Source organism: Rousettus aegyptiacus, unplaced genomic scaffold (assembly GCF_014176215.1).
Source record: "Rousettus aegyptiacus isolate mRouAeg1 unplaced genomic scaffold, mRouAeg1.p scaffold_m13_p_17, whole genome shotgun sequence".
Classification (NCBI taxonomy): domain Eukaryota; kingdom Metazoa; phylum Chordata; class Mammalia; order Chiroptera; family Pteropodidae; genus Rousettus; species Rousettus aegyptiacus.
The window spans coordinates 16,973,303-16,987,808 of record NW_023416292.1 but is presented as its reverse complement, the minus strand read 5'-3'; the positions used below and the strand labels follow the sequence as shown (position 1 = coordinate 16,987,808).

Here is a 14,506-nt window from a genome sequence, read left to right as displayed (position 1 = left end):
TGCCCCGTCACCATCTCGCCCCTCTCTTCATTCAGGCTAAGCCCTGCTGCTTCTCAGCACCATGCCCATCGTTGCCGCTTGGTCTTTGTCTGCAGCCACCTCTTTTCCTCCCAATTCCCTCCCTCTTCCTTCCCACCCCTACCTGTCCTTCAGAACCAAGTCATGGCTCACGTCCTCCAGGAAGCCTTCTTTCACTACTTTAAGCTACAAAGATCTTCCCCATCTCTCTCCCCACTATCTTCCAAGTCAGTATCGCACTCTCTCTCACTTGATTACTCTGTTCCATGTGTATTTTTTAAGCCCACGTGTACTAAATTCCCTTTAAGAATGTCACTTAATTCCTCGGTATTCACGATGGTAACCAGCAGCTTGCTAGACACACACACCACGCGCGTTCGAACCTGCGTGTTTTAGACCATGCTGCCCCTTCTTTTCCTCGGAGTACTTTTCCCTTCCTTCTCTTCCTGCCCACTTCCTACTTATCTTCAAGGACCAACTCGGGTGGCATCTTCTCTGCTACTTCTTCCCTTGTTTTCCCTTTGTTCAGATCTGCACCTTCCCCAGTGCTCATCACGACGCATGGCTTCTGCTCGACTTGGATGTGCATCAGTCAGTCAGTTGTGTGTGGGCCTGGCCCCCTGCAGGTTGTATTCTCCTTTAGGACAGAGCATGTAACATGCGTACTTTGCGCCCGTCCTTCCACCCTCCAAAGCCTGGAACCTATTACTCACACATTCTCCAATCTGTTGGGTACCTACTATGTGCCAGATACTGCTGACAACATGGTGGGCCAAATTAACATGAGTGTACCCCTGCGGAGCCTTGGGTGTGCAGAGAACCAGACATGACTGGAATACTTGCGGAAGAGGGTGGAAAACGGCAGCCCGTATGCCCGCCGCAGAGCACTGTGCCCGGGAGAGGGGTCAGAGGTGTCAGTGCAGATCGCCTCGAAGAACTTTGGGAAAGGCGCTCTACGGATGTCTGATGGATTGTATGGAATTGAAACAGTGACTGCTCAATAAATACTCGTTGATTGGTTGATTGATTGTTGGCAAAGCCTTCGGAGATCTGGAGAAGAAAGGGCCTCAGGTCCCCATCATTCTTATTACATAATTATTTCGGCGCATGTAAAGCTCCCCATTTTTCATCTTATACTTTAAACATCAGGGAAAAACTGATAGGCCAACTTTATAATATTTTAAAAAGACTCCATGGTGTTTTGGAATATTACATGCCTATAAGACTTTATGTATATTTAATATACTTATTAAAATATGAAGTGAGCCCATGGCTGATTTTCTCAAAGGGCTTCTCAGTGCCGAGGTGGGACTTAAATGTTTAATACTAATAGTAATACTCATAACTCCTATTTCTCGAGTGCTTTTCATCTTTGGGATCCCTAAAGCCTGGGAGCACCGTGTCAAGTGGATGCAGCTGGCTCACCAGCAGGCTCACAGCCTCCGCATCTGGCCCCCCGTCTTCCTCTGGGGGAGAAGAAGGGGGGACTCTAGCTTAAAAGCCCAACACGGGCTTCCTCTGCCTAAGTTGAATTTTCTCCTCCCGCACAGAAAGTCTTTTGGGCTCCCTCTGAAAGGCTCCCACTACGTACACCTGCTGCTGCCAGCCACACACCAAAAGCAGCTTTACGCTCCTGGGGCGAGGGGGACACAGGTCACTCCTTTGGCCAGTCAGAGACAGGACGCGGAGCCTGAGGCTGGCCGGCGGGAGATGGGAAGTGCGAAGGGAAAAGCCTCCCCTTGCTATCGGCATCCACGCTCTGCCCTTCCTTCTCCAGGTCACGGAGACCAGGACCGGCCCTCTGGGCTGCAGCAACTACGACAACCTGGACTCGGTCAGCTCTGTCCTGGTGCAGAGTCCAGAGAACAAAGTGCAGCTGCTCGGTAAGCTGCACGGTGGTGGTGTTCACGCCTTTCCCATCTAGTGAGAGGCTTGGATCACCAAGAAGGCGGTGGGGGGGGAGCCCCACCCACCCCAGTAGGTCAACCCTACTTAAGACAGGAACTACCAAGAGTTCCGGGGCGTGTACTTAACAACTGTCCATCATCCTCTTGTGAAAACTTCTGGCATGGTTTGCCCTGCGCCCAAGACCCGTTGCTCATACCAGTCACCACCCAAACCCTCCCCCTCATAGTCCAAGAGCTCTGTCACTGTCCTGCAGCAAGAGCATGTCCATCCCTACGTGCCTTGTCCTAGTTCAATGATCTCCTTTGTTGCCCAAAGAGCCTTCTGCCATGTCCTAAGGACGCACTGGGAACAGCTGGCCTTTGCAGAGTGGCTGTGGAGCCACCATCTCTAGCTCAATTAAGAACTATACAAACTGTGGACCCGTTGGTTCCCCCTGAGAGTGGCCCCTGCTTTCTGCTATTATCCTGCAGTTTTCCAGGGGGTGGGGCACAGCCAGGAGAAGAGTTTGAGAGAACGGGAACCTTGACTGGGGATGGAATAGGAAACGTGAAACAGGAAAACAGGGGAACAAGAAAGTGAAAGGAAAGGGAGCTCCACAAGGTCAGGAGCCCAGGTGACTCGGGGTGGCTCTCTGCTCCTGCTCTCTGTCCCCTGACCCCTCCCCCAACATACACACATAGCATCCTTGTGGGGGCGCTATGCAAGCTGACTCAGACAGAGCCGCCTGGCAGTGGGAAAAGTTCATTTTTCTTAAGGCCTAACCGAATTGAACTCTGCTTAAGATATTATTGTCTTGGTATTATAAAATCAATAGCCCTCACCCAGGATCTACGATTACAAATTCCAGGCAATCTGAGCCAGATGCGACCCATAAATACCTTAGGAATCAGGCATAGATAATAAAGAGGTGTAAAAGGCCCCTTTATTTAGAGGCACCTGACGCAGTCAGCATCCCTCTTCTCCCGTGTTCCTGGATGGGCCGGATTTGCGTCTGGAAATAAGTGATGAGTGAAGTTCAGAATGCCTGGTGGTTCATTTGGAGATAGTTTATGCCATTTAATTTTATAGCCCATCAGTCATGCAGACATTGCTCAAGGCACTTATTTCATAGCGACGGGAAACGTGAGGAGGAGGAGGAGGGAGACGTGGGGGAGGTGAAAGGAACAAACCTGCAGAGGGTGAGGGCTGAGAGCCGGCCCGTGCGCAGGGCGTGCGGGGAGGGCTGCTCAGGCACCACTGTGGGCGCGCAGTCGGGCCAGGAACACTCAGGAGCAGATCAGAATGAGAGGTAAATCTCGCCCAGGCGGCCGCATAGCCACTGCTGCTGCAAATCTACGTTACAGGCAGAGGGCTGCCGAGGCTGCGACACACGCTTTGGGCTCCCGGATTTCTTGCCAAGGACAAGGTCAAGAGTGTGAAAATAAAGAGCTGGCAGATATTTGAGGAAATGGGGGCTCATCCTAGCCAGAAGTCCCCATGTCCCTCACTCTCCTGGCACGGGGTCTCACAGTGTCCCTATGGGGGAGCCTCCTGCAGGTCTGACCCTGAACCTTCCAGGCTGTGCCCAAAGACATGTTTGCCCTTTGTTCATCCTCTGCTACACTTGCAACAGCCACCCTGTGTGGCTTGAAGCCAATTAGGAGTATGTTCTCCTAGTGGTAAACTAACATCCACTCCACATGGGCGGGGAAAGTCAAGCTTTAGTGGATTACATCCAAGATCAAAGGCAGCTAATTACAAGAGAGCTGAGAGCCATTCATCTCTCTGCAGGCCTGACCGGCCTTGGGGTGTCTATCACTACCCTACTTTCAAATGTCCTCAAGAGTTAAGTCACAGTGAGATGGGGCAACCAGTTCAAGTTATTCAGTGAGACCAGATGGGACAAGGGCAAGGTCTGACAGCAAGCCGACTTCACTAGTACTGTGACTCGGGCAGGTCCCTGAGGTCACTGGGCTTGGATTTCCTCACTCGCTAGAGCCTTAGTCTGACCACAGTATGATCTCATGCTTGAGATCGTAGATGAGAATATGTGTGGTATACCTTCCACACACGCCACCACGTACCCACATTACAGGTCCCTACTTCCAAACCAGGGCTAGGTGGGAGGCCCAGGAGGATAAGCATTTGGTAACGTCCTAGGATGCCTGCTGCTAATTGCAGTGAAGCTAGAAACAGGATGGCTATCAGAGGCAAAGCAAAAAGCCCATCAAGACTTCATTCTTCCCCCATGAGAGCTGTAAGCTCTTCTTTTATCTGAAACATCTTCCTGTTTCCATCCTAGAAATGCTGACGTGTAGCCGATAAGCCCGTTCATGTGATATGTACGCTCTCGATTTGGCTGATATCAGGGGTTCGACAAAGCCTCGGGCTTTGATGCTCCTCATTTGCATTTTCGGATCCTCTCTGACTGGTCACTGAGGCAGCCCTCTCTCCCAACCAGCTCAGCAAGATCAGGCCCTGGGGTGACCGTTCTCAGGCCTGGGATGCACTAGGCAGCAGAACCCCAGCTGGGGCTCCCGCAGGCTTGGGTGAGGGAAACTGAGTCCCCGCTGGTTCTGCCTGGGGATTCCCTGACCAGCCCTTTCCCTAGGTCTGCAGGTGCTGCTACCTGAGCACCTGCGGGAGCGTTTCGTGACTGCGGCGCTCAGCTACATCACCTGCAGCTCTGAGGGGGAGCTCGTCTGCAAGGAGAATGACTGCTGGTGCGAGTGTGGCCCCACCTTCCCAGAATGCAACTGTCCTGATGCCGACATCCAGGCCATGGAGACCAGCCTGCTGCAGATCCAGGAATCCTGGGCCACTCACAACCGGCAGTTTGAGGAGTCGGGTGAGTAGCTGGTTGTCCCAGGCTCCCTCCCTGTCAATGGGAGGTGGTTGTGAAGTAGAGGGCGAGATCATGGGGAACTCAGCTGGGATTCTGGCTCAGCGACTTCTGGTCACTGTGACTCAAGCAGATTCTACCTCCATGGAGTGTCAAGTTGTTTCTCTTTGTTCTATATGCAAATGGACATAGAACCTACCAAAGAGAAGTGTTTTAAGGACTTTATAAGCTACACTATATGTAATCGAGGGCACAGATTTGTCTGTCTTGTTTGCTATAGAATCCACAGTGCCTAGAACAGCACTTGCAAGTAAGATGCACAACAAATATTTGCTGAAAGAATAAAGTGCATCAACAATTCTAGGAGACCCAGTACATGCTTAGTGTTGCTGGCTGTTGGTATAACCAGCATCAGTGTTACCTTGAGACCTAGATTCCGAGGACTTGGTTTTGCATCCTTGCTCTGTGTTGAGGTCGGAATGTTTATATCCCTGCTCCTCCTCCCACATTCATATGTGGAAAATCTAACGCCCAAGGTGATGGTATTAGGAGGTGGAGCTTTGAGAAGTGATTAGGTCCTGAAGGGAGAGCTCTCATGAATGGGATTAATGAACCCCGAAAAGAGAGACCCTGAGAGGTTTCTCACTCCTTCTACTGCATGAGGACACAGTGAGAAGTCACCCATCTGCAGCCTTGAAGAGGGTTTTCACTAGAACTTGACCGTGCTGGAGCCCTGGTCTTGGCCTTCCAGCATCCAGAGCTGTGAGAAATAAATTTCTGTTGTTCACAAGCCACCATGCCTGTGGCATTTTGCTACAGCAGCTGAAAAGACTGAGACACCCTGTTACTGACCAGCTCTATGACCTTGGATGGGCCATGCAGCTTCTCAGTGCCTGTTTCCTCATCTGTTAAAGATGGAAAGTAAGAATAACAGATGGATGGAAGGCTTTATGGGATAATTTAGATCACATAATATAAAAAGAACTCTGCATAGTATATTCATGTTCAGTACTAACCGAATGGTAGTTAAGTGGATATATCTCAAAAACATAATGTTGGATAAAACAAAGCAAGATGAAAAAGGTTATGTATTGTGTATGTATTTAGATTTCTATAACATTTATATCTAATGCTGTAGTATAATAATTTATTAAATATAATACATGCTTAATACTTTTTACATGATGTTTTAAAATGATATTTAATATTTCTCATTTGTGGAAAACATTAAAAAATGTGATAATGATTAAAGTAATATCCAAGAATGGTTACAATTAGATGGAGATGAAGCAAAAACTTGGGGTCTTCAAGCATATTTCCTTTGCTTTATTTCCTAAAAAAAAAAAAGTCTGAAGCCAATATGGCAAAATGCCAAATTGTAGGTGTCCGGCACATGGGAGCTTATCCTGTTATTCTCCATACTCTTTTGTATGCTTAAATGTTTCATAAGGAGAAGTATGCACATGCTAGTTGTGAGCTTCATTACTAGGGGTGATTCTCCGGCATTCTTGGGGTGGGGGGCGGGGGTGGGAGTACAGAACTGGGTGCTTGGGAAATCAGAATAAGGTGAGGCTCCAGGCACTGTCATTTCAAGTCCCAGACAAGGCATTAGCAGCTAAGAAGAATATCACATTCCAGTCCTCCACCCAGCTGCTTTTGGTAACTGTAGGGATATGCTTGATAACCCTTAAATGTGTGGGAAATGACTTTGGGTTTTCAGCACCATAAGTTACCGTGAACGAGTAAATGGAGTCTCAGCACCTTCACCAGCAGACTAGGGGGTGGCAGGTCCCCAGTAAGATCAGGACCATGGACAGAGACCTGAGCCTGCGTTCAGAAAACATGCTGTGCCGGGAAGCTCTCAGAACTCAGAGTTGCAGTAGGAGCTGAGAACCAGAAAGCACGTTGCTTCTGGATTTGCTACAGGAAAGAAAGGGTACTGGCTGTGGGTCAAAGCTCGAAAGAAAAAAAGTGTACCCCAGAGTCAAAGAGAAGGATGGGGACAGGGGAGGCTGCTCTCAGAGACTGAAAGGCTTGTGGAAAGCTACCTGAGCTGAGTTCTCTACCTTCTCTGGCCTCGTGAACGCTCACCTCCATGAGTGCCTCACATTTTCCGCGAGGGTGTGTGTGTGGCGTTGCTGACGAAGACTGGCCTGAGAGTGTTGTCAATGACTTATGAGGGGGTACGAAGAGGAGAAGAGATGTGTCCCAAGGCCACTGGCATAAGAAGGCCCTCTGGCCCCTTAGATGGTGAGAGAACTGTTTCGAAGTTCAGGAGCATGTTAAGGACAGGAGAGATGAGAAAGAATCCTGAGTAATAGTTTATGAAATGTTCATTATTTCTCAATAAAGCTATCAAAAAATAAATAAAGGGCCCGGGAGAGCGGAGGGGAAGGCTCCTTCTGCATTCAATGGCTCTGAAGGGCCGGCTGGGTTTGGGGGGTGGGCGCCTGCCTGCCCCTTCTGGGTCTGCCCCGCTCGCCCTCGGCTCAGCCCTGTGTCCCTGCCCGCAGAGGAATTCCAGGCCCTGCTGAGAAGGCTGCCTGACGACAGGTTCCTGAACTGCACAGCCATCGCCCAGTTCTGGGCCACGGACAGCAGCCTCCAGCACCGCTACCAGCAGCTGGGAGACAGCCTGAGCGCGCTGCTCAAGAAGACCCAGCGCGTCGTCCGCCGGCTCTTCAACCTGTGCAAGCGCTGCCACCGGCAGCCCCGCTTCCGCCTGCCCAAGGCAAGGTGAGCGTCCCCTGGTGCCAGAGCTCGGCACTGCACCCCCCGCTCCCCGACCGCTGTGGCCGGGGAGGACCCGGATTGTCCAACCCCGGACATCCGTGAGCAGAGCTCCACATTCAGCCTTTCAGGTTCTCCTGTTACCTTGACCTACTCGCACGGCGAAAAGGAGAGGCCAATTTTACTCTTATATAAACGACGGGAGATTCCTATGTTAGTGTAGTAATACTCTAATTCTCACCTATGTCCATGTTAATAAGTATTTTAGGAAAGGAAGAGGTGGAGTCAATACTCCATGGGATGAGAAATACAAACACATCCGAGTCCCGCGGGGAAGGAAGGCTGAGTTCCCACACCCTCGGGGACAGAGCGGGGCCGAGTCATCTTGGGCACTTACTCCTTCATCCTTTCGTGCGTGCGTCTGATTCAGTTCACACTGCATGTGCTAGCATTAAGCTGTGGGGGATATTTATTAATCTGGAAGATTTAATAAATATATGGGAACATAAAAACTAGAAAGTTATAATTATGTGGCAGCCACTTAAATTCACGTTTGTGGAACATAAATCAAAATCTTAGTCAGGGAGAAGCAAAGGCCAGAGAGAAGAGCCTCCCCAGGAAGGCAGTGGGGAAGAAGTTGGCATGACGCTGGAAAGTTCGAAGAGCCCGTTGTTAGAAGACCTTTTCCAGAAGGCTGAAAACTAGATTAAAAAGATGTCGGAGAGCTTCTGGGGGCTGCTGAATGAGAGAGTGAGGTGGGACCTGGGAGGGACAAGCCTGGCTGCTCCTACAGGTTGATGCCAAATACTTCTAGTGCAGACCCAGGCCCCAAGCCCAGGCCCTACTCGGTCTTTCCGGATTGGTAGAGTAGGGTTTCCATCACTCGGAGACCTTGGCTTCTACCTTCCTCATCACCTTCCTTTCTGTTAGTCAATGTCCTGCTACCCTCAGGGAAGACAGCAGTACGTGGCTTCCTATGACTCTGGCTTCCCTTTTATCCCCTCTCCCAAAGGTCCTTGTCCTACTGGTGGAACCGAATCCAGTCCCTCCTCTACTGCGGAGAAAGCGCCTTCCCCGGCACCTTCCTGGAGCAGAGCCACAGCTGCACCTGCCCCTACGACCAGTCTTCCTGCCAGGGCCCCATCCCCTGCGCCTTGGGCGAGGGGCCCGCGTGCGCCCACTGTGCTCCGGACAACAGCACGCGCTGTGGCAGCTGCAACCCGGGCTACGTGCTGGCCCAAGGGTTGTGCCGGCCGGAGGTGGCCGAGTCCCTCGAGAGCTTCCTGGGGCTGGAGACAGACCTGCAGGACCTGGAGCTGAAGTACCTGCTGCAGAAGCGGGACAGCCGCATCGAGGTGCACTCCATCTTCATCAGTAACGACATGCGCCTGGGCAGCTGGTTCGACCCGTCCTGGCGGAAGCGCATGCTGCTCACCCTGAAGAGCAACAAGTACAAGCCCGGGCTGGTGCACGTGATGCTGGCCTTGTCCCTGCAGATCTGCCTCACCAAGAACAGCACCCTGGAGCCTGTCATGGCCATTTATGTCAACCCCTTCGGGGGCAGCCACTCTGAGAGCTGGTTCATGCCCGTGAGTGAGGGCCACTTCCCTGACTGGGAAAGGACTAACGTGGACGCAGCTGCCCAGTGCCAAAACTGGACTATCACCTTGGGGAACAGGTGGAAGACCTTCTTTGAGACAGTCCATGTTTACCTACGGAGCCGAATCAAGTCCCTGGATGACAGCTCCAACGAGACAATCTACTACGAGCCCCTGGAGATGACGGATCCCTCCAAGAACTTGGGCTACATGAAAATCAACACCTTGCAGGTCTTCGGCTATAGCCTGCCCTTTGACCCGGATGCGATCCGGGACTTAATTCTCCAGCTGGACTACCCATACACTCAAGGTTCCCAGGACTCTGCCCTCTTGCAGCTCATAGAGCTTAGGGACCGGGTAAACCAGCTTTCCCCACCTGGCAAAGTCCGGCTGGACCTTTTCTCCTGCTTGCTCCGGCACCGGCTCAAGCTGGCCAACAACGAGGTGGGCAGGATCCAGTCCTCCCTGAGGGCTTTCAATTCCAAGCTGCCAAACCCCGTGGAGTATGAGACAGGCAAACTCTGTAGCTAATGGGGTCCCGCCCTGGTGCTGGGCCGGGAGGAGACCAGGAATCCTGGTTCAGAGATCATCCGAGCCCTCGCCTCGCTCCCTGGAGACTTGCCCGCACCCAGCAGAAGGGACCTGGGGGCCCAGACTGAAGCAGGCAGGAGAGAAAGAAACAGCCCCTGCACACATGCATACACTCACTGTGTGTGTGCACACAGACGCACACACACAGACACACACACACACACACACACACACACACGCACACACACACCCTCTGGGAGGCTGCGACTCAGCAGCCTCGCATCTGTAGAGTCGGTGCTTTCTCAGACGAACGCAGAGAAAGGAGAGGAGCCAAGGGAGAGATTAAGAAAAAGAACCAGCCAAACCATGAAACCAACGAATCCTGAAAAGTGATTCTTATCATTCTAGGCAGCGGGAGGGAAGAGAACGAAGGGGCAGCCACTCCCCGCCCCCTCCGCGGAGTCACTTTTGTAATCTTTTTAAGCAGATTTCTTAAAATGGCGTTGTTTCGTGATTCCCTATATTGGTCCCTACTTTTTGTACTCCGCCCTTCTGTGCCCGCCCCGGGACACTGACCGCCCCTCAAGCCGGCTCCCTGAGGAAACAGGAGAAGCGGCAGCAGCCGAAGACCACGTGGGCGGGCAGGCGCCCTTCCCCCGTCGCCCCTTGCCTCCATCCCTCCCTCTGGATCCTCTGCTTCCTCCGCCTCCCTGGTTTCCGGACCCTGGCTTGCCCCATGTCCCCTCACGGTCCAGCCAGAGCTCCCGGTCCAACAACACCTGTCGTAAAACAGCAGCTCCGTCACGTTAGAGAGAGACAATGTATAGGGAAATGTTCTTTTCTAAAAACAAAAACAAAAATATTTATTTTGTGATTGTTTTCCTTGTCAATCTGCTCCAGGATACATATGAGTAAAAATTTACCTGGTTTAATATATTTTCAAAAGGCCTTTTTTTAGGGGAGAAAATGGGAGCAAAAGAGGGAAAAAATGGACCCCTGGGTTGCCTGGATATTTTATTAAATGCTCCGTGAGTGACTCATGGGTGTCTATAGATGGTGCAGACTGCTGTGTGAAAGGCTGGTTCATTATTGTGTACACAAGTGAATGCACGCCTCTTTTAACTGGGTTTGTGAGGGGTGTGTGTGTGTGTGTGTGTGTGTGTGTGTGTGTGTGTGTGTATGTGTGAGTGAGAGAGAGAGAGAGACACAGACAGACAGACAGACAGACGAATGGATGGATGGACGGACAGACGGAGAGACAGACAATGAATGAAGAATGGAGTGAAATGGAATGAGACAGAATTCTCCCAGAAGATCATCTGCCTGTCCAACCCTCTTTTTTTCCCGGGAGTGAGGACCAACATGGGTCCTGCGGCCAGGACTGGCCACCACCGGAAGCAGAGTGTGACAGTCTTTGCCCTTTCGGGGAACTGCAGCCTTTGTGCTGGGCAGATGCCGGCTAAAGGGAGCCCCTCTGCCCGCACTGCTGCCAACATCAGGACGCCCCACACTCTGCATCTCACAGTCTGGGATCACCCTCTGAGCGGTCAGGACGCAGACTGGACAATGGTTTCTCCATGCGTGACTACCGCCTTCTCAGCCTACAAAGCAGTTCCAACATACGCCGCGCAGAACACCGCGCCATCCTCCCCTCAGCGCCTTCCCCAGGCGGTGTGAGAATCGCTTCACAGCGAATCTTTTGAAGAACCGTGACTCTGTTCCCAGCACAATGCGTAGGCATGACAACCCCATTTTATTCAAGCGAAAGTCACCACATAAATACTAAGTGCCTCGTTCCCTACCTGTGGTGCATCTCAGTGGGTACAAAATAAACTGGGAGACAGTGAGAGGAGGGTCATGTCTACCTGCCTAAGAGCCTTCCATGTTCATCGCTGCATAGAGAAGAATCCGGTATTATATTCGACCACTGAACCATCTTTTAATCCACAGGGACCTGAAAACCTTGGTAGATAAACAGCCTAGGGCACCTTCCTCACAACTCCCTGACGGCTTCTGTAGAGGTGGAAATGCAGAATGATGGATGAGCTAGGGATGACGAGTTATTGGCTGTCTATTTCTAGTCCAGCCACTGCTCGATTTGGGGAGTTCGCATTAAGCTCTTTGTCTGTGGGAGATGGAGCCAGTGGATGTCATCTTTGACAGAGGAGGGTGCTTTTGGTGGGAAGGTTTGCTACCCTCCAAGGACGGGGTTGGAGAGGGTAAGGTCGATGCGAGCATCTAAGGTTAGCACTCTGAGCAAGCGTGCCTTCATGCTGTAGGAGTGGGTGGGCAGAAGCTTTCACCCACAAACAGAAGGAGTATCGTGCACAGCACCATTCAGAGTGGGGAGAAGAACAATCGAAAATGCGTTGTGCACAAAGTCAGCGGTTGGACCCCCAGTAGCATGAAGGTAATTGCCGTGGTGGGAAATGAGCCAGCACCTGAGGGCTCACATCTCACCTGGGCCAGTCCCACGGCTGAGGGATGGGGACCCTCAGCTGTCAGTCTCTGAACCTAAGACCAGACTGGGGGAAAAGCACGCTCGTAGAGTTATTAGGAAGGCTCTGGGAAGATGACGGTGTGATGTATTAAGGTTTTAGAAATACAGGAATCCAGTTCCCAAGATGTGCACTTCTCATCTGCCTGAAGGTTTAAACCATGAAGCTGAGGGTATCGACTCCATCCAAAAGTGCCATTACATATTGGTAAGTATTTAGGAGTGCCCTTCTGAGCTCAGATGCAAGAACCATATTGACAGAAGGCCTAAAGGACGGTGTTAATTAACCACAGAAGTAGAAATGTTCGTGTTTGACCTCATCTGTCATCTGTGATGGGCGCCTGACTCCTCAGGTCTGAGACAGTGATGAGGTGTCTGCAGTAGAAGACCTCGGGCCAGAGCAGCAGACCAGAGGCTGCTTCTAGAGGCATGCAGAAGAGGAGGAGGACATACAGGAGGGACAGGATTCCTTCAGGGGCTATTCAAGGCTTGAAACCACGAATTCAGCATAGAGTTTCTTGAAGAGCAAGGCTGAGAAATGTCAGAATAAAATACGGATGATCCCAGTCAAAATTGTCACTTTTAAAGTCTACAATAATCAGAAGATGGGAACCACCTATTCTCAGACATAGTTGGCAAAAAAAATAATTATCATTAACTAATTAGTAGTGCTTTATTGCTGGTGAACTCATTGTGGGATTAAGAGCCAAATCGTAATTTAGTTACTGAATATAAGAATCAGGAATTCAAACCTTAACTGTAACCCCAAAGAACTAATACATCAAATGTAATCGGCCCTAATGCTCGAGACTAATACCTCTAATGCTAAATAATATATTTAATACCTGCTGCTAATAACATAATGCCATGCTCTGCCAGCATACTCATGCATCCGCAGCCAAAAACGTAAATGAAGATCGCTTCGAATATTAAGTTTCACAAATAATTCACATCCAGTTCTTGGATTCCTTTCACAAATATGAAAATAGTCAGCATGGCGGCAGAGCTGCCTCGCCTGTACATGGAATACGTTGCTACGTGATATCCTGCCCAAAAATATCGTCTCCAAAGTCTGCGATCTCATCATGTAAGTCTGTTCTCTTGCATATGAGAGAGATCTTTTTTTTTTCTTTTGCCATTACGTTTTGTATGAAAGTTAAAATGCCCTAGGAGGAAATAAATCTTAGAAGTTAACTCGCTAGCAAAATAGAGGATTCAATTTTTGGGCTCGGAAAGTTTTTAGAGGTCATCTGTTCTTATTTCTGCCACGAGGAAGGAGAGGTGACAGAACTTGCCCAAGGTCGTCTGTACTAGCAGAGCTGGGAACAGCTGTCTAATCTGCTTTCTGCTCTACCTCTCGCTGCCAGGAAGCGGCATCTGGGTCCTGGGAGGTGATGGGGACCCAGTGCGGGGCTTGGGACTGTGAGGGTGAAGGAGGGAAGACCACTTTCTAAGAAGGAGAAGAAGACGAATAGGCAAAAACGTCTCTGAGAAGCTTTAGGCATAGAATGGCCATATTTCTGTCTAGGCTGGAGATAGAAAGATCACCTTTCTAGATTACTGATGACTCTATCAGCTCAATGTTTTTTTCAGTACAACATTCTGCCTCCGATTTCTTGATCTTTTTTTCTATAAACCACTAGTTAGAGTTTAAGTATCTTTATAAATCTGAAAATTTCTGCAAAACATCTTTCTCGTGAAGGCTAGTGGCATCTGGGGTACCATCTACATCCAAAAAAGGCCTCAGGCTGTGCAGGCACGTGGCAAGTGCATGACCTAGATCGAGGACCGCGGCAGGGAAGAGGAACGAGGCACCGCTCTGCTCGGCGCCAGGAGTCCTTGCTCCCTCCAGCTGTAGGGCAAGAACACGGGCCAGAGGAGCCACCCGAGACCAAACGGTGGCCAGTACTCCTGGTCTGGAAGGACAGGCTGGAAAATTAGGGTAGTGCGACCGGCTATGGACGCACACCTTTTTTCTGGTGTCTTGTTCTGGGTCTGCCACCAGCCAGCTCTGTACCTGTGAGCAAGTCACCCCACTTCTTGGGGACCCAGTTTGTTCTCCTATGGATGAGGGACTTGGATTTCCTGCGCAAGTACTGGGGATCCCTCTAGGACCCCTTTATGTCGTTAAAGGCAGGCTATAAGTCAGACACACCTGGATATCATTCTGGTTCTACATTTACATGTGGGTGACCTTAGTTCTTGACTTGTCCCCTTATCTGTAAGCTGACTGCTTCGTCCCCACCTCCCTAAGATTTTTCTTTCCTTTTTCTTTCTGAGCACTCACCTCTCCACACACTTTTGCTCCATACTCTCCAATTTCCAGAATACACATAAACCTTCAATTCCCTAAAACCCCACCCTATTATTCCTCGTCCTCCCTCCTGCCTTCCTTCCCTCCTT

The 14,506-nt window shown here is 50.5% G+C and overlaps 1 protein-coding gene across 1 annotated transcript in view; it reads left to right on the top strand.

Annotated features, from left to right (window-relative positions):
* Nucleotides 1–10,701, top strand: part of BRINP2 (BMP/retinoic acid inducible neural specific 2) — an 88,365-nt gene extending 77,664 nt beyond the window's left edge. Inside the window, exons 5-8 of the mRNA XM_016154375.2 lie at nucleotides 1,796–1,901; nucleotides 4,517–4,753; nucleotides 7,261–7,483; nucleotides 8,490–10,701. Coding sequence (XP_016009861.1) covers nucleotides 1,796–1,901; nucleotides 4,517–4,753; nucleotides 7,261–7,483; nucleotides 8,490–9,606 — 1,683 coding nt within the window. The 3' untranslated portion in view covers nucleotides 9,607–10,701. The remainder of the gene's footprint in view (nucleotides 1–1,795; nucleotides 1,902–4,516; nucleotides 4,754–7,260; nucleotides 7,484–8,489) is intronic.
* Nucleotides 10,702–14,506: the final 3,805 nt, after the last annotated feature.